The 20,361-nt window shown below is 36.7% G+C and overlaps 2 protein-coding genes across 3 annotated transcripts; one reads left to right on the forward strand and one right to left on the reverse strand.

The window, feature by feature from the left end:
* Window positions 1-73: 73 nt before the first annotated feature.
* Window positions 74-2,897, reverse strand: MRPS18C (mitochondrial ribosomal protein S18C). Of its 2 annotated transcripts, none has more exons than XM_080343356.1 (6): window positions 2,809-2,897; window positions 2,641-2,702; window positions 1,154-1,237; window positions 660-717; window positions 275-334; window positions 74-193 (listed from the first exon to the last, which is right to left on the reverse strand). In XM_080343356.1, exons 1-6 carry the CDS (start codon window positions 2,858-2,860, stop codon window positions 117-119), a joined length of 393 nt encoding a protein of 130 aa, XP_080199482.1. In that variant the 5' UTR covers window positions 2,861-2,897; the 3' UTR covers window positions 74-116. The 2 variants fall into 2 exon arrangements, with proteins under 2 accessions (XP_080199482.1, XP_080199483.1); XM_080343357.1 differs by having other exon boundaries at window positions 77-181.
* A 165-nt stretch (window positions 2,898-3,062) lies between these two features.
* Window positions 3,063-19,754, forward strand: HELQ (helicase, POLQ like). The gene is made up of 18 exons (XM_080344514.1): window positions 3,063-3,345; window positions 3,753-4,491; window positions 4,805-4,983; window positions 5,539-5,739; window positions 6,779-6,851; window positions 7,332-7,429; window positions 7,983-8,081; window positions 8,789-8,934; window positions 9,815-10,054; window positions 11,208-11,349; window positions 11,641-11,745; window positions 12,782-13,001; window positions 13,481-13,638; window positions 15,030-15,128; window positions 15,412-15,585; window positions 16,159-16,272; window positions 17,704-17,838; window positions 19,557-19,754. The coding sequence occupies exons 1-18, from the start codon at window positions 3,217-3,219 to the stop codon at window positions 19,641-19,643; spliced, it is 3,138 nt and encodes a 1,045-aa protein (XP_080200640.1). The 5' UTR covers window positions 3,063-3,216; the 3' UTR covers window positions 19,644-19,754.
* Window positions 19,755-20,361: the final 607 nt, after the last annotated feature.

A 20,361-nucleotide genomic window follows, 5' to 3' on the forward strand; every position in this document is an offset into this window, starting at 1 on the left:
AAAGGAACTGACACCCACCCTTCAGTCAGCAATGCATTATGCTGGCCAACCACATTACCAGTCAACAAGTATATAAGTGTGAAAAGTAGTTTTATTGTTTTCTTCTTTACAGTACATTACTCCGGATATTTGATATTACATATCTTGGGGTCTGTGAGAAATGATGGGTTCTTAAACATAACTGGCATAAATCCTGTAAAAATACAAGACAGAGGTTTTTTTAAATAAAAATTAGGTTTGACTTACACAACTCAAAAAGTATAATCGCACTTACCCAATACATGAGCTCTTTTAATCGCTTTTGAAATTTCCTTCTGCTTCTTGTTGCACAAGCCTAAAGAAACAAGCCATTTTCAGTCTTTAAAATCGACAATAACAAAACCCTTCAATAAAAGGTCAAAGGTGATATTACTGACAATTCCATCTAGCTTTGTTTAAGCCTCCCTAGAAAAAATACATGTGCTTATACTGTTAAATACAAAAAAGCATATCATTAAGGGCTATTTTCATTCCTTGATGAAGGCTACCAAGTCAGAGGAATACTGTTAGAAAACATGTACAGTTGCTTGTAGTTACTTTTGGAAAGATAACATAGACAGTTATTCAGACTCAGAAGAACATTAAAACTGGTAAATTATTTAACTGAATACTTCACATACCTGTTATATGCCTGCCATAAATGCAACCAGTATATGGAGAAACAAACTGGGACAGTAGCTATTTAAAACAGAGAAAGCCAAAGTCAGATGAAGAACTCTTCCCAGACAGCTTCAGTTTATTTTACTACTTGCATTCTATTTTTGATTATTTGATCTGCTTTTACAAAACTTAATTCTCCTTAGAGATGAGACAAGTACAGCCTGGCATTAGACAGTATTTCACATGCCATAACATTAAAGCTGTATGACAGCAGAATAAGAACTGAGGATTCGATTACTAAATAACAAAGTTGTAACACCCACACATAGGATTAGTAAATGGAACAGCTTATCACAGCTACATTATTTGACCATTATCTACACATAGATTTAGACCCCTACATATACAAATTAATTTTTTCAGTCTTTTGAAGTCCTCCTGGACTTCCCACACACATTTAAGTACAATAAACCAGGTATTTTCACCTAAGGACAGGAATTTTCAACAAACTCACCTGCACATTCTTGTAGTCTACATTTATTCCACATAGGACACATCTTTTAGGAGGTTCTTTATAGGGGTTCTCCATTTGTATAGGCTGAAATTAGAGAATTAACATTTTTAAGCTTCATAGGAAAATATGTAATTTTGGAGTTTTGAATGCTTTGACAAAGCATGCCTTGAAACCAAAAGAGCTATTTAATTTATCTTTCAAGTTTTTCAATAACTTATCTCTATTTCTCTAACATTCTGGTACCTAGTCATCTAAAAGAGGACTTCTCAGCTACACAACCTTTTAATAAAAATGACAACATTATAATTCAAGTAACATGTAAGACAGTGCTGACACTTAACTTAGAAGGCAACACCTAGAGAAGCTGGTAGTAAGGCAGTTCTGATGAAAAAGTCCTGAGGGATCCTCTGTCTGCTCACACACTTTTTAACAAGAGCTCCTCAAACATCTCCTGAACCCTGAAAGGCTCCTGTAAGCTTCAAAACACAACCAGCACCAAACCCTTGTAATATATGAACAAAAAAGAATAAAATTTATTTTGACATACATAGATAGAAGCTATATGTCCTGGTTTTGTTAAAAATCAGATTCTCTTTTAGTGAATTTGCCTGTCAGCTAAAGCCTTCTTATTAGCTGCATTTTCCTGAAAAGCTAGATACATGTTTTGGTAGACACAGCAATGGTATGCAAGGTCGCTGGACTGATAAGGATGCATGCACATCTCACAAGAGGAGCAACAAGAAACAGGTAACCAAAGACTGAGCATACTATCCCATTCACTTGATGCTTCATATAAAATTAGGAGATCATGAGGATCTCATCCCTCTTCCACATGGCCGACATTAGGAGAGGACCCTGTGAACTGAGGCCTAGTGACAGACTGAATCCAGGTCCAGTTGGCTGCAGAGTCCAGTCCCGGACTTTCGGATACTGGCCCTGCATCTGACAGAACAGTTACCAGGACTTTCAAGACTGGTTTTGTATATTTTGTATTATTTTCTCTCTTTTTATTAGCAGCATTAGTAAAACATTTTTAATTCTTCCAACTCTCTTTTGTTGGTCCTTCTTTCCCACTGAACTGCCTGTCCTTAGTGGGAACTGGGAGAAAGGGAAGAGGTGGGAGAATAGAGCTTAACAGTACATCTGCCACAGTTTTATTATCACTCCACAATCAAAACCTTGACACGATAGAAAAAAAAAGTTTAAAAGTTTTTTTTCTCATAACACCACATTTCTTCAGACATAATAACTACACCACCTGTGTTCTATTAAGTCTTTGTCTCAGATCTATACAGAAAATCACTACTGTCAGAGGTTTTGCTCCACATTGGAGGAATTAAAACAGCAATTTCAAGTTAAGGTATTAGCCCGTAGATTAGTGAAGCCTTAACTCCAGCACCCGGTAACTTCCCCCGGCACTGGGCTGCGGCTCTGCCACACAGCACGTAACTAATCGCCGGGGCTTCCAGGACTCGGAGGGGCCTCACCTGGTCAGCCTGGCCGGGCTCCCGCTGGTGCTGCAGCCGGCGCGGCCTCTCCCACAGCACCGCTGCAACGGCAAGAGCGACACGGTTAGCGGCCACCAGGACACCCGCCTCACAGAAACTACCCCACTCAGAATGAGGAGCAAAGAAAGGAAAGCAAAAGGAACGCACCGGGCACCAGGCTCCGCCATGGCCGCCCCTCCACCAGAGCCCGTGCCGCCATACTGCCCTCCAGGGCCGCTACTTCCGCCCTAACCTCACTTCCTCCTGATTACAGGAAGCTTCCCTAATTCTCCCGCCCTCACAAATACGATTCGCTGGCCAATGGGGCTGCGCCCTGCCCTACTTGGCGCAGGCGATTGGCTGCTGCGCCGTCACGTTGCCCTTACTTCAGTATGTCAGCGCTGGGGGTGGTGTGAGTGTGGTAGAAGTCGTTGCAGGTTTCTGGTCTCCTAATGGTGCTTCCCGGTCATTCAGCCGCCCCTCACTGGGCCCCACCGCGGCCCTGACAGCCCCCGCGGCAACTCCTCCGAGCCCCGGCCTCAGCGCGGGGGCTGGTGTCTTCTCCCGCCTGCGGCCATGGCCGAGCCCGGCCTGGCCGTGCGGAGGAGGAGCCGCCGGGGCTCTGTCGGCAAGCGGAGCCGGGCCATCTGCTCGCCGGTGGCTCGTAAAAGGCTAAGCTCCGGTGACGAGGGAACAACGCCATGGGTGAGCTCCTAGTGCTGGGCATGGAGATGGGGGGACTGTGGGGGCTTGGCCCGCACCGAGCCGCGGTGCCCTTGGTCTGGGAAGGGCCTCCCTTTGCATGGGGAGGGATGCGGTTTGGTTATGCTAATGTTAAAAAAAAACAAAAAAACAAACCAAAAAACATTGCTAGTAAGTAATTATGCAGGCACAATGTCTATTTATAGGTTAAGTTTCACTAAGTTAAAGCACATATTCTTCTAGAAGTCAAGCTAAGTGTTCCTTACAAACAACATCAGAAAAATCTTAAACTTTTGTGTTAAGTTGAAGACAACTTAAATAACTTATACCTTTTATGTGTGCTGTGCAAATTATGCTGCTTTTTTGGTGCTACTCTGTAATTTTAATACTCATTTGTTATCTTATGACAGTGCAGTAATGATAGTGAAGAAGATATGTTTGGCGACTATGACAGCTTTTGTGGGAACGATTCTTTGCTTGCTCAAGTTGATGATATAGAGCACAAATACTTGCAGGATAAGAATGTGGATATTAAAGCAGCTGGAGACATCATACTTGGGAATCTTCAGTCCAGAGTTCACCAGGACAAACAAGATAATATTTCTACTCCAGAAAACGTGGTTGTCCTTAAAGCTGACAAAGAGGATGATTTCCAAATGAATGAAAATGACCTGGTGGACAGCAATCAAGAACCAAGTGAATCTGTTTTAGATGAGTTGCCATCATCACAGCTTCTGTATTTTGAGAAAATGAATGAACTTTCTTCAGGTTACAGAAAATCTATAGGCACAGAAGAGAGGGATAAATGCATAGGTTCTTCCTTGGACAAAATCAGGAGTCCGCTATCTTTTTGTCCTGAAGCCGAACCCAGGAATAGAACTATTGACTTTTGCTCAGACTCTAAGCGTGATTCACTTAAAACTGAGAGTCTTAAAGATCACCTGAAAAGTGCTATGACTGGGAATGCCAAAGCCCAGACTCTGCAGGTCTCTAAGACCAAGCAGCTTAAAGAAGCTGTGTTATCTGAAGAGATTTGTGTTGCTAAGAAAACTATTGAATCTTCTTCTGTTGATATAGGCCCTTTTTATGGATTACCTAGTAAAGTTAAAGATCTGCTCAAACAGTTTCGAGGGATTGAAACTCTTTATGGTAATATAACTGATTGTTTGTTAAAAAAGTAAAGCATTACACTGAAAAAATGTTTAAAGTAATATTTGTGTAAACCATATTGGAAACTAGTCGGCTTATTTTATTAAGTGGTTATTTTGCTTTTTTTGGTTGGGGGTGGTTGATATGGGTTATAAAGTACTTCATAAGGCTTGATCACTGAAATCCTTTAGCAATTTATTGAAGAAAAAAAAATCTCAAATGCTAGGCCTAAAATATTTTATATGCAGAGGCACCGATATTGATGAACATGTCCCTAGAGGTTGCTAATAATACTTTTTTATTAATTTTGCAGAATGGCAGCATAATTGCTTAATGTTAGAATCTCTACAGCAAAGAAAGAATTTAATATACTCATTGCCAACCAGTGGTGGAAAAACACTTGTAGCTGAAATAATAATTCTCCAAGAATTACTTTGCAGGCAGAAAAATGTTCTTATGATCCTGCCATATGTCGCCATTGTCCAAGAAAAGGTCTGGATACAATGTTTCTGATACTGCTTATCTTTTCTTTATGCCTGTTATTCTGTTGTTACTTGGCTGGTTTTAACACTAGTGTTAGGAAACTCCGTGGTTTTCATAAATAGATGGTGTGAAGTGAGTGACTTCTGAATGCTCTCTGAGAGTTGGTAATTCTGTAATAAAGCAGACTGAAATTGCAAGGTAAAAATGCTGAGTCATAAAGTAAAATGTGCTAAATTTTGAAATAATACCTTTTTGCAATGTCATATTTAGTTCTACAGTCTTAGATCTGTACTGTCCAACTTGTCAAAGAAATAATCTAGAAATAAAACCTATTTTTAATATAAAGGAAAAGTGAGTTTTAGAGAACAGATGTAACCTAAGCTTGAAAATTTTTTTACATGTTCAGTTTTGCAGTTGGAAAAGGTAGTTATAGCTGTATGTTTTCACTAATTCACACAGTTGATGGTGGCGTGGGTTGTTTATGTGCATGTTGAGTTCTTGAAACAGCTCTTTAATACAAAATGAGCTTGAGTTTGTTCTCTAATTTATCTTTGTTATTTTCAGGTTAGGGGTTTATCAAGTTTTGGGATAGAACTGGGTTTCCTGGTTGAAGAGTATGCAGGAAGTAAAGGAAGATTTCCACCAATCAAGAGGAGAATAAAAAAGTCTCTTTATATTGCTACTATAGAAAAAGGACATGCTCTAGTGAATTCCTTGATTGAGACAGAAAGAATTGATGACCTTGGTCTGGTTGTAGTAGACGAGGTATAGTACAAGATTTATTTAGACTTATAAGCCGTGATTTTTTTAATATTTATAATATGCATTTTTTAGCAAATAAGCTTTTTGATTACTTGGTTTTGCTTTGAGTGTTTATCATGAAATTATTACTACTTAGTTACTGCATTGGTATGTAATGCTGTTATATTGAATGTTGTTTTTCTTTAACTGAAGCATTTGTTGCTATATCAGGGCAATCAATTCTTTACTGAGAGAAGTATTGTGTTAGTGGTTGATGTTGAATTGCTTATAAACTGCTTGTTAATTAGATATCTCTGATTAGGAAAAACATAAAATACATTTCATATTATTAAAATTATTTATGAATCCCAGAACTGAATTCCTAAATGTGGAACCATGAGACTTTGTGTCTGGTATTAATAATGAGTAAATGAAACCTTTAAAAACAAAATATTAAGTAACAATGGACTGATAATTGTCCTTTACTCCTTTTGGTGGTGTGGCTGAGTTGTGTTACTAAGGGTTGATTGTGAAGTTCAGTCTCCTGTGTAACATCAGACAGGGATGTTTAATTCCTGGTATGCTTCAGGGTGACAGAAGATGGCTTAAGAATTACCTTCTTCTTTGTCTGATAGTAGCTGGCTGCCAGAAAATTTTTTATATTGCTTTCCACGGTAGGTGTTGCTTAAAATACAGTTTAAAATTGGTTTAGGCTGGTGAATACAAAGATCTTCACCCTAATTATTTACTCTGAGGAGTTAAGTCTGTGTAAGTTATAGTCTAGTTAAATGAAAGGTAAATCTTATCTGCATTTGGTCTGTTTGGTTTGGGTCTTTTTTTTTTTGTGATTTTTTAAATGTTGTTACAGCGAGGCTATACTCCTAAAGGAGCTTAGCAGTCAAAATTTAGTAGAGGGATATAATGAGAAAGTCCAATAAAGACATTCTGTTAATAATTGCATAAGACTACATAATTTCTTTGGCTTTGTTTGTTTGTTTTTTTGTGGAGATACTTTTTAACTCTGTAATGTTCTTGTATTTTCTTTTTCCCCCTCTGTGCAAAGTTGCATATGCTTGGAGAGGGAAGTCGTGGAGCAACGCTGGAAATTACTCTTGCAAAAATTCTTTACACCAGTAGTAAGTCATGGCTGCAGTTAATGTTGCTAAAATACTGTAGTGATGGCATCTCTAGAGAGAAGTCAGGCTTTTGCTTTCTGGATTTGTGGTGTTTCGGCTGCTTTTGAAAACCATGGCATGATTCCATGCAGTAACAGTGTTTACTCATTTCAGTATTAGAATAAGTTTACCCTGTAATGATGGGCTGGGTGTTTTGAAGCATTTTTCTTTTCTGAGAAATTCTGGGTATTGTTAAATGTTTTGTTTCTTCACATGAGCCCCTTAGCCATTCCAACTAAAAGCTTCTATAGAGGATTCCTTTTTCGTGTTTACATCTCGGGTAATATTTCTTAGCTATATCTCTCTTCAGAGCTGCCACTTCGCCATGTAAAAAGACTGACAATGGAGAATCACTTATGAATTAAATACTGAGCAGAAGTGATAAAAAGTGATAAAAATTGTGAACGTGGCAATAAATTATTTTCAACTTCTGTTTTACAGAAAACACACAAATAATTGGAATGAGTGCAACTTTAAATAACGTTGAAGACCTTCAGAAGTTCCTGCAAGCAGAGTACTATACTAATAATTTTAGACCGGTTAGTATACAAGATACCATAAACTAGTAAAGATATTTGGCTTCAAAATTATAGAAAATCTGTTTAGGGTCATATCACAGCTTTTGTGCTTAATTTCGTGGTGCAGTGTAATATAGCGCCTGCTACTGTTAGGCATTGTACTAATACCATAATAGCACTATGCATGATGCAAGTGCCTGTATAATGTTGTATTAAGCCATTTGTGTCAGTTTAACTAAACCAGTTTCGAAGTTACAGCTACTGTGAGCAATTGTTTACCGTTTGATAGAAGTAGAATCTGGACTGTTGATGCTTGAGTACTGTCAGTGTTTTATCAGTGGTTCATGCGATACAACATTTGTTCAACCATTATGTTCTTTATCTGCCTTCAGAAATTGTCTAATTATAATAATTAAAACAATTCCCTTTAAAAAATGCTTGATGGAGTGGAGTGTGCACTTATGTGCATGCAAGTATATATAGTGTGATGCTTAGAAAAAATTAGCTGTTAATCACTAATAAGAAGACTTGGTAATTCAACTGAAGTTTCTGTTTATGGCCTATATCTCCCTAGGTAGAATTGAAGGAATACATAAAGATACGAGACACCATTTATGCAGTTGACAGCAAAACAGAAAAGGGCTTTACTTTTTCACGTCTCCTCAATTTCGAGGTAAAACAGAAATGCTTATAGTTTCTTTGAACTATAGTTACGAAATTTTTTTACACTGATTTGTTTACAATGATTTTACTTAAACTTGATAGTTAATTTGTCATACCTATAAGGAAGAAAATTGTAGGGAGCAAAAAGCCCTTGAAAATACCAAATGCTTAGCTTGATTTTAACTTTTTTTTTCACTTCTCTTGAGGTAGGTGTTTCTTCAGTATTTTGATGTGTGAAGAGCAATGGATTTGAGTACTCCAGATACCTAATGCTCTGTGGTCTTGGTAGATTTTCTCAACAGTTGATCACTCTTAGATGATACTTAAAACAAGGCATATTTTTGTTTTTTGTCAGATTATTAATGCCTGAGAAGGATTCATTTCAGCCTTTAAAAAGAAAAATGTGAGTCTTGGTAGGCTGCTGGTAGCACAAGTGACATCACTATGTTGTCACTAAAAGAAATTGAAGCAGAAAGGGGAAAAAGCAAAACATTCACTTCTTACATCCATGTGTCCCCCAGTTCAAGCCATGTGTGTTCATGAACTTTTGCAAGTGAAGGATTGAGAGAAAAGTTTATCCTTCAACTTAGAATTTTGTCATGTTAAAGCAAATGGGAGTATGCTGGTGAAGGCTGAAAACAGATATTGAATACTTAGTTTGAGACTTAATTTCTAAGTTTGAAAAGTAAACATTTTGTCAATGTGTGTTTATTATAGTATTCTAGTAATCTGCAGAAAGCAGATCCTGACCACATCATTGCATTGGTTACTGAGGTTATTCCTAAATATTCCTGCCTCATCTTTTGTCCCACTAAAAAGAACTGTGAAAATGTGGCTTCAATGGTGTGCAAGTACCTCCAGAAGTAAGTTACTATCATGATTTTTTTAATTATATATGGAATAATTGGTTAGAATTTAGGATTTGTCTCTACTAGTTTGCAAGTGACTCTCCCTGGTGATCAGTAATAAATACTTTCAATATGGAATCATGTAAAGTTATTAAATGCTTAAGTTATAGGAAACTGCTCAAGACTTCTTAAATGTTCTACCGGAAGTTTTTATTTTTAAAACAAATTAGTTGGCAAAGTGGTAAATAGAGAAAAAATAATAAAGAAAAAAGTCAAACCTTGTATCTCCTTGGCACTGGTTTCCACAGGGTTAGTAAACAAATATTTTCTGTTTGGTCACATATGTTACTACTTGAGTTTCTTCTGTTTCATACCTTGTTTGCAAACATAAGTTGTAAACTCTAAACTAGGCTTAATTAATAAAGAAAAGAGAGTAAGACTTATGATTTGTTTCATTTAGGTGTGGTTTAATAAACTCAATGGTCTAGCAAGGTTAAATTGTATGTAAGAAGAAACTATTTAAAAATAAATATAAAAACTCTCCCTTGCTATCAAAGTTGAAACCATTTTTGATATACCTGTGGTCTTCACTATGAGATGATATTAGCTCTCTTTCTATTCTTCAATGCACTTGATACCTACACCTGTCAGTACTTGATCCATTCTGTACCTGTGCTTACAAATACGAAAGAAGTTATGTTGCAACTTTAAAAGTCTCTTGCGCATTGCTGTTTTAATGTTACTGGGACTATTTCTCCAACCTCAGAGATCTAGATAAAGGAATGGATAACGAACAAAAATAGTAAGCATGTCTGTCTTGATTTTTTTTTTTTTTTTTTTTTTTTTTTAGTTAATGATTCATCAAAGTCTAAAATAATGCTTTTCTTCCTCCAAGAGAATTTAGATCTCACAGGGAGAAAGAGAAACAAGATCTTATCAGCGACCTAAAAAATATTGGAAATGGAAGTATCTGTCCTGTTCTAAAACAAACAATCCCTTTTGGTGTTGCCTATCACCATAGTGGCCTTACAAATGATGAAAGAAAAAGTATAGAGGAAGCATATTCTGCAGGCATCCTGTGTCTGCTTGCTTGCACAGCTACTTTAGCTGCTGGAGTCAACCTGCCAGCTAGAAGGTTAGTAACTGAAACAGATTTCATTGTTTTGTTAGTTGTGCTTTGTAAAAAAACTAACAAGTTGGAAACATCAGTGCCATTTAAAGCATGTTTCTGCTTTTACTATCAAATTGAAAGTGTGAAGGATTTTGTGTTCAATTCAGGGCACAATTAAGGCTGCAAAATTTTTGTGTAGGAAGTGTGAACCAGTAGCAAGTCCTTCAGGATGCATAGCAGGGGAACACTTAACCTGAATGGATTAAGGAAATTTTAGTAAATGGAGGAAATGCTTCGGTACTTTAGTAATTTTATCCAAAGTAAGGAGTTCACGGTGGTTTCTTTAGATGTTGTCTTAAGAGCAGTGCTTGAATTGTCAAATAAATCCATTTTAAGGAGATATAGTTTGAATGTGTTTTAACACAAAAATGTATTAGTTTTTCTTATGCAAGTGCTGATGAAATGGCTGCTCTATTCTGTATGACCAAAGACTGTTTGCTAAGAATCCAGTTTCTTCTCAGTGACAACCAGTAGGACAAGGGGTAATGGGTTCAAACTGGAACACAAGCGGTTCCACTTAAATTTGAGAAGAAACTTCTTCTCAGTGAGGGTGACAGAGCACTGGAACAGGCTGCCTGGGAGGTTGTGGAGTCTCCTTCTCTGGAGACATTCAAAACCCACCTGGACACATTCCTGTGTAACCTCATCCAGGTGTTCCTGCTCCACCAGGGGGATTGGACTAGATGATCTTTCATTCCAATCCCTAACATTCTGTGATTCATGTGCATGCTTGAATAATGCATCTGAAGGGAGAAAAATATTTCCTAGAGACAAGTGTGTTTTCTAGCATCACTGATGTATGGGCACTGTTGCTTATGTTTTTTTCAATTGGGTTTATTTTGTATCTCGGTGATTCTTCAGTCTTGAACTCAGGCCTTTGAGTATATGTAAAGACAAGTTCCAAAGACTCCACAAAACATAACTAACATGGCTTGCTAAATAAACATTATACTGTTAAATTTTTTGTGGTTGATTTACACATCTGTTCAAGCAGTTATATTTGGTTTTTATCTTAAGTTAATAAGCAAGAGGCATATTAAAAGAGCATATTTGTAAAATGTAGTTGCTGTTTAGTAATTTTAATATAAAGCGTAACTTACTAAAGACTTCTTTACAGGGTTATTCTAAGAGCTCCTTATGTTGCTGGTGACTTCCTGAAGAAGAACCAGTATAAACAAATGATTGGCAGAGCTGGCAGAGCTGGTATTGATGATGCTGGAGAAAGTATTCTCATAGTGCAAGAGAAAGACAGGCACCTGGTAATTTTTACAAAGCTGTTGATAATTTGTTGGATTAAGCTGGTGGGATAAACATCAGGAACTGAGCTGCCTAGCTTAATTATTGTTCACTTCTTCATGATGCAAGTATTTGATTTATGTAATAATAACCACAATCTACCTTCATGTAGTTTGTTTTCAGACATGAACTGTAAACTCTAGATGTCTACTGTTATTTTATTTATAAGCCAAATCATGAGTATCAGTATTGTTAGAAGTGTTAAACTAATGCATAAGTATTTTCCCTGAACTAATGTTTCCTGCTCTTTTTAGGTTCGGGATTTAGTCAGCAGTCCTTTGGAGAACTGTTACAGCAATCTTCTGCTGGAGCTGACCAAGGGAGTGCAGAGCCTGTTGTTATCTTTGGTTGGACTGAAGGTATCAGTTAACTCTTCTCTGTGAGTAGCCCAAGTGCTCCTTGGCAATGCAAAGAAAATCTTATCTGCTGATTCAATAGAAAAAACCAGATTTTTTTACTTTTTAAACAGACTGTCTTAAAAACTTCAGCAAAGCCTCTAATCAGGTGAGAAAGACAAAGATTTGATTAGTGTTTTTATTTAGTTGAGCCAGTGTTATGGATTTACACATACATGCTGCTGTATCAGGGTCTGCCGTAGGATCCTGGTGGTTAATGTAAGGTCCAAGAGAACTTTTCCAATTCTTCTTTATTTCTCGGGTTAAAGCTTGAGCTGGGTGCCCCTGGAGGGGGACCCCTACCCCAGATTATGCCCCCCTAGTTTTACCTGTACCACCCAGAAAACAATCCTCGAGTCCAGTCACTTAATTCTGGTCAGTGGTCTCTTGATGTGTTTATTTGTTTTCTTTATTGCTGGGCAGACATTCTTCTGAAGTTACCTCTTTCTCTTGGAATTGTTTCCCTGGGCCTTATCATTTTCATTCCATTCATATTTGCTGGATTCTGCTAGTTCTGTGTTAGCAGCATTAGTTTTATCAAAAAGTTTACTCTCGGTCAGCTCTTGTGGCCGAGGGCTTCAGCTACTTTAGTTACTAATGCTAAATGACACTATTCAGAGATAAGAATACAGTTAATCAAACTTGTTCCATAACAGAAAATAATCATGTAACATGAGTTTCTTAATGTGTAAAAGTCAATTGTATCTACCTTATGATACGTTACAGTATTAATAATATTGAAATATCTGATATTTGATCCAAATAATACAAACAATGGAAACAAATTAATATAATGCAGTAGCTAGAGTAATAGAAAAGAAAGCATCCCGTCAGACCCATCATAGACTGTCTATCATTATATTTATTGTCATATATTTCTATAGAAACACATTAACAGGATATCAAACTGCTTTAGTATTCAGTAAACCGTTTCATATAGTTTTTGCATTATGTGGAATGACACCTTTAAATGTGCTAATCACTTGCAAAACTGATGCAGATAGCAGTTACCCATGAGGAAGTCAGCAATTTTATGTGCAGTACATTGCTGGGTGTTCAGCAGCAACTCCTGTCTAAAGATAAGAGCCTCTCGGAGATAATTAAAGATGGGCTAGAAAAACTAATAGAAAAAGGACTCCTAAAAGAGAGAACGTCTGAGAAGGACCATGATTCCAAATGCACACTAACAGTCACACCATTGGGTAAAGCTACATATAAAGGTAAGATTTTTTTTCTTATTATAATATTTCCTTCAACAAAGTCTTTCATCTCAACCTTATCTCAATTTGATATGCTTTCCCATCTTCAGTCTGAAATGCAGTGAAAAGTTATAGAGAGACAGTTGTGATTATTAAACAATGTGCTGGACTGAAAATGGGAATGAATCCAGTAGTGGATAACTGGACATGATGGGATTTAAGTGTAATAGCATTGGTCACAATGGGAGTAAAACCATAACTGTACCCAAAAATAAATTTAAAGATATGATTTGGTGACTGTAATTAAAATAGCTCATGACCTCGTTTTATAGTTCATTTTTGTGTAGGTATTGTGAACGGGTAATTTCTTAACCTGGTGGGAAACTAAGAGGGAAAGGAAACATATGACATGCAGACCAGTTGTAATGAAGAAGAAAGATATTATCAGGAAGTTCTGTTTTCCCATCATAAAATAGCAATACATTGTGTGTTTGTTATAGGATCTATAGACTTGGCGTACTGCAATCTTCTTTACAGAGAATTGAAGAAAGGCTTGAAAGGTCTGATTCTTGAAAGCAATCTTCATTTGCTGTATCTAGCAACTCCATATGATATGACTTCTAACTGTAGCCCAGATTGGATGATATACTTGAAACAGGTGAGAATTTACTAGCAAACATATTGAGGCATATAATAATTCTGCTTAATAAATTTTAACTAAATGCTTATATATAGAAAATGTAGATAGCAGGGTAAGGATTTGATGAAAAAATGAGGTATACTAGTTTATTTTCAGTCATACGGTAGTGTGCTTTTCTGTATTGCATAAAAACTTGTGTTGTATTTGGCCCTGTTTGGGGGAAACAGTTGCATGAAACACATCTCAACAGTTGCTAGTACTCCAAATCCTCTCTCTAACCTTGGTGCTATCACCAGGTTTTGGTTAATCTTAAAAAAAAATTCACTATAAAATAGCTAAATTTAACCACATCGTAATAGTTTTGCAAGAAAACCCCTATTAAATTATTCAAACCCCATCTTTACCTTCTGATGCTCACTCATTTTATCTGTAAATTTGGGAGCAGAACCCACAGGAAAATGTTGTCTTAACCCTTGTTTTGTATCTGAGGCTAATGCTTAACTCCAGTTGTAACTATCACACTGTGACCAATACCTTCCTACAGACCACTATGCTTACGTCAGCCTGAAAAGCACAGCCGCTAGTCTAGTCTCATGCACTCTGTAAAATCCATGGGTAATTTAACTAATCTCTTTTCTGTAAAGTGTTTTATACTAGCGATAGCACTGAAATCTATTTAGTTTTGCTAAAACGTGGCATCCAGAGATGGACAGTTACAGATATTGGAAACAAGTAAGCAAAGAATATGCAACTATGTAAGTACTAATCAGAGATATTGAAAAGCATTGCTTCACTTTGAGTAATAGTCTTGTGGTTTTTATAATATTAGAAGAAGTAAATACCTGAAAATTCTTCATAAAACTATCCTGGAGTCTGCAGAGCAATTGTTAAGCTTGGAGAACAGCCTCTGATCACCATTTGGGGATGACATTGAATCTGGGATATACTTTAATACTGATGACATTTCTTGGAAAAAATATTTGAGCACTTAAATGTGACTTAGTTCTCCATGGTTTTTAACCTGTTCATCTTTAATCTTAAACACACAAGTAGACATTTTTATTAAGTGGTGGAAGAAAAGTGATGCAGTGTGCACTTTAATGCTAGAGTAGGCTATACATTTATAAAAATAAAATCTTCATAGGTATGCACACAGTAAGTCTATCAGCAGAACACATGTGTGAGTTTATTTCCAAACCACTGGAGTTACAGATTGTAAAGAATGCAAATTTGCCATTCACAGTGGAAAAGGAAAAGCAAGTTATTGGTCTGCAGGTGGTATCGATATTATACAAATTTCATATGAATTGAGCACATTCACATTCTCTGCAGTTCTTCTGATTTGTAACACTTGTAACTTTTAATGAGTTATTAATAAATAATCTTGACTGTAATCAATCTTATTTTAGTTCAACCAGCTAAGTGCAACAGAGCAAAAAGTAGCAGATGTTGTGGGAGTACCTGAAAGCTTTATTATAAAAAAGGCTTCTGGTCAAGCAATCAGAAAGGTAGGCTGGAGGTTTCTCATACCTAAGATGAGTTTAGTAATTTCATTTTATTATTTACAAATGCTAGATTATTTTTCTGTTAGTATTCTTGGTTTATCTTCTACTTTTAAGGTTCTTTTAACCTCATTGGTTGGTTTTCTTAATGTTGTTTAATGTCTTTGAGTGTAATACAGACATGTTTTAGAGATGTGAGGGTGTAGAGAGGGAAAGAATTTCCTTGTGGCACTAACAGAATATCTTGAATGTGATACTGGCCCTGAATTCTAACTTGCTTTCTTGCTAGAAAATGGACAGTGCTGTGGTAAACAGACTCTACCTGACGTTTGTCCTTTATGCCCTACTGAAAGAGACCAATGTATGGAGCGTTTCAGAGAAGTTTAATATGTCCCGAGGATATGTGCAAAATCTTCTCAGTTCTGCTGCCTCATTTGCCTCTTGTGTTCTCCATTTTTGTGAGGTAGTGTGTTAAATCTATTCTGATAAATTCTTTGGGATTGTTCGTGCAAAATCTGGAGTTTTGTTCTCTTATGTTTGAACTAAACATAAATGTTATATTTCACCTTTCCTGTGCAAAACTGTTTTACATCTTTCCAGTGCAAAATTATATTTCCTGTTCAGAAAAGCATGTTCATACAGTGATACCTATTTCTTATATTAAAAGTAAGCTTTATGCACTGAGAATTTGAACACATACCAACTGTACAGGGCATTGATCAGTGTCAGAGCTGTTGGTGAAATAATTTAAAATTTTACATTTTTCTTGGAAATAAGGACATTCTGTTGTGGAATGTCATCTTGGGAAGACAGTTGACTCTGTTCTTGTGGTCTTTTTCCTCTATTGAAATAATGCATTGCTTATCCTTCAAAAATGCTCTGTGCTTGGGATGCTCAGCTGTGGAGCACTGATAACTAGAAATAGTATTTTGCCTGTCTAAAAGCCAAAATATGTTTGCTGTAGCAGAGCTCTGTCAGTCATACCTCCCAAATACAGAACTTAGGAGCTGATTTTTAGTGATCTTTGTCTCTGCAGGAACTGGAAGAATTCTGGGTTTATAAAGCCTTGCTGACAGAACTTACTAAGCAGTTGACATACTGTGTTAAAACAGAACTCATCCCTCTGATGGAGGTAGCAGGGGTTCTAGAGGTTAGTAAACCTGGCTTTGTGGGATTTTCCAATGTAAACTTGTATGCTAAATGTTACTGTGCCTTTCAAGCATATCTGGAAGTCCAAGCTAGTTTTTTATTGAGAATTTGGCATAGTGAAAATACTCTAAAGTAATGCTGGAGGTTGGGGAAAAAGTGGACTATTCAGGAAATGAGCTCATAGCAGCCAGAAGAGAAATATTATTTGCTCCACAGCAACAGTGAAAATGCTGTATGTGCATGCCAATTGACCTGTATACTCAGCTGGAAAACAGAGTCAGAGTTTCTTTTGTGATATGGATTCCTCAGTTCATTGGGAATAAGGAGAGGAATAAGAATTTACATATTTAGTTAGAATATTCTCACAGAAATATGTGAAGTTCTATTGGGAACATAGGCTTTTACAATCACTTGCAGTGCTGCATGTATTAAATAAGAAACTTAGCCAGTCTCTGACTTGAAAACTCCTTTTAAAGTATAAAATCTATTTAGACTTCAGTGTAAGGCTATAAATAATGTATTGTAAGCCATTACTACACATATGCCATCAAGTAAATGACTTTCTATTATCTCTTGCCTTTAAAAGAGGAGGAGGCGAAAAAAGGTAATTGACCAAATGTTTGGAGGTGTAATACTTCATCAGATGGGTATTATTTCATCACTTGGGATACTAAAGCCTTGGATATGCTTATTTACTCTCCACCAGTAATGTAGAAATGCATTTACATGTAAATGTTGTAAAGTTGTTGCAGTATTTGTTCTGCAAAATAAATGTTTACCCAGAGACCCTCTGGTAAGCAAATACTGCTTGGTTACCTTACATAGCAACAGGATTAAGCCGAGTTAAGAGAAGCAGGTAATGCACACCCCTTTATGCTGGTGATAATCAAACTCCACAGAATCTCTCCTGTATATGTGAACTCAGCCATGAATTTGCACAAAAAAAAAAATCCTGTGATACTAAAGGAAAAAAAAAATATTAAGAAGCTTGAAGCAGGAAAGTTTTGTGAAAGCTCTGTCTTGTGAAAATTCTATGAAAAATTTTTCAGATAAAATCAGCCTTCTTTTCCCTTGCACACCACCAAACAATGTGAGACAGTCATTCCTGTCAGTGACTGAATGCAGAAAACAGGACAACAAGAGAAGATGGCAGTCAGTGTCATGTAGGCTAAAAAAAGACAAATGGGTTGACAAGAGCCGAGTAAGATTGTATGGGGAAGTTAAATCTTAGGGATAAAACTGTATTTGGGGGAGTAAAGATTCTTAGCAGAATGTTAGAGCCACTTACAGTGAGTATTGGTGTTCTAAGAAAGATGAATCAAAGAGAGTTGAATTGATACACAAAGATGGAATGTTTGAGGTTGGTGCAGAGTTTGGCAGTGGTAATTCTTATTGCCTCTTCTAATGATCTAACACAATTTTGGATTTACAGGCACGAGCAAAACAACTTTATAATGCAGGGTACAAAACTTTAGCACACTTGGCTAATGCGAATCCAGAAATTCTGGTCAAGGTGATTGAGCGCTTGTCACGACGACAAGCCAAACAAATAATTTCATCTGCAAAGGTAAGTTAGAAATAAAGTTATAAAAACCTACCTCAGAACTTCAATTATGTCAAAAATGGGTGTTTGAATGACATTAACAGTGAATGATTCAGTTTAGTGGTGAAGGCATGAGTGGATATTTGTGATCCAAATACTGATCTGTATTAATATATTGAAATATTTTCTTGACAGTTTTATTTGTCTGAGATGGTTAAGAGTAATGAATTTAGCAATTGCTGACCTTCATGTCCCAGAATGATAGGGAAACTTTAATTTAAAACCATTTGTTAAATACAGAATAGTGGAAAGCTGTGCTCTTTTTCAGAGGGGAAGCAGAGGGCAGAAATGTTTGACAGCGTGTCAGAGGAAATGTAGGAATTTAATGACTACCTTGATCTCCATGCTGAGTCATCATAACTGAAAATGCTAAATTCTGCTAACACCTCAGGACTAACCTTATAGGAATTCTAGTAGTATTTGTGATAAAAGAACGGGATTTTAGGACTGTAGAAACGGAAACCAACAAAGGGATAGGGAGGGTTAACTTTGCCTATTTAGGTTGCTTTTGTTATGCTCTGTTATTCTTTCCTTTCTAATTGTTTTCCATTTTTAATATGCATCATGAGAAAGGCCTTCATTTACTATCTGTCTCTAAGGCATATATAAATAATCCCAGGGAAAGGATCTGTAACAAACATTGAGTTGTGCCTAAACAAAAAATACAGGATACTACTTATCAAGTGGGTAGTATTTTTTTTTTCTCCTTAATCTCCACTAATCACCTGCTGTTACAATGGTATCAGCTTCATGTTTAATTGTGCTGAGATAGAAAGCTTTTGGTAAAGGGAATACCTAAAATAAATCCGTGGGTGGTTGTTGGTGTAAAAACGATGCAATCAGTATCAAAGTCTTGGTTTGTATATTCACAGGGACTAAAAGTACTGACTTTGGGGTTTATGCGCTTATAGAAAGGTCATGGATGTTGAAAGTTGCAGGGTTCTTGCTGCCTTTCTTTTTTTTGCTGCTGCTGCTGCGTGAGCTAAAAGGAATGGGGATATACACAGACTCCTCATCTTTTGTCAGTGCCAAGTCCAGCAATCCAGCTTAGTATCTGATGCTCAGGTGTTAAACTGATGGAGTTTTCTCTGACTGGGAAGTGAGAAGAGTGCTTGCTTGTGTTGTGGTGCACAGGCTGCTGGGGAACTGTTACACACAAAGTACCAGCAACAAGCAGTCTAGGGCAGCAGATTGAACATTTGCTGATATTGGAGGTCTCAGTGTAAAATGCTGTAATAAGAAATGTTGTATAAAGAAAGAAAATTGGCAACTTGGCAGGCACAACTTAAAAATATTTATTCCATCCTGGAAAATAAATATTTAAGGCTAACAATGTTTTTTGTTGATAGTTGTAGACAAAACTGTTTATGTTCCTTTGAATTTTATGTATCATGTAATGGAAGAACTGAGAAACCAGCTGTGTACTGTATGAATTTTTGTAGCTTGTGTGTGTTAGTGCTTTTTCATCTGGTTATATGCTAAACAGTAAAAAAATGTTGGTGGTCCTTGTGGAAATGTTAGTCCCTTGAGGCAAATGTACTGCAGTCCTGTGAGCAGCAGCATCGGTTTTATATAGACCAGATGCAAACTTGGAAAGAAATATTGGTGTTTTAAGCTAACAGTTATAGGTAGTACTTGTATTTGTTTCCTAATATGTTTTGTGGGGTTTTTTTCCATGATAGATGCTGCTGAGTGAAAAAGCTGAGGCTTTACAAGAAGAAGTTGAAGAACTCCTAAAGGTGCCTACAGATATCCCAGGGACCTGCTGACCAACTGTCTTGAAAAAAAAGTCATGAACCCAAAAATTGGAATATTTAAGTTTTTAGCCTGCCTGTGTAAATATGCTCTAATTATAATAAATATTTAATGTCTTCTGTATCACTCAATTTTGTGTGAGGTTCTGAGTTCTGGATGTTTCTTGGAAAGCTGGCTTCATATCTGTGTAGAGCTTAGCTTCATAGCTGATTTACATAATGCCTTTACATTGGATATTCCTTTTAGGACACATGTGCTGGAGTGAGCTATTCCAAAATTTCTACTTGCAGGAATCCTTTTGCTCTAGGGGTAGCTAATGGAAGGAGAGAAATAGAGTTGGAATTTATAACAAAGAAGTTGTCCCAGAGTTCTGTAAGAAATTGTAAATAATGCCTAGTTTAAGCCTTGTTAGAAGGCTTATCAAATTTTAAGCCTTGTTAGAAGACTTATCAAATTTTTAGTCAGTCTCTGGCAATTCCTGGAGAGAGGATATTTCAGGATATTTCTGTAGCATGCTTCCAAATAGAAAGTTTCATTTTTTAAATGTTTTTTAAATTTAAGGATATGTGAAGACAAATAAATATGAAGCCTTGATGAACTGATTTTTGAGAAGCCATATCAGCCATATCCATGGGCATGTCAGCCATTGTTAAGATTTTTAAAGGTATTTAAACCAGGTTTGCTCCAGCAAAAAGTTAGGCTTCTAAAGTAATTTTGAAGATGCCTGAAACT

The sequence above is a fragment of the Nesoenas mayeri genome, assembly GCF_963082525.1.
Source record: "Nesoenas mayeri genome assembly, chromosome: 4".
Lineage (NCBI taxonomy): Eukaryota > Metazoa > Chordata > Aves > Columbiformes > Columbidae > Nesoenas > Nesoenas mayeri.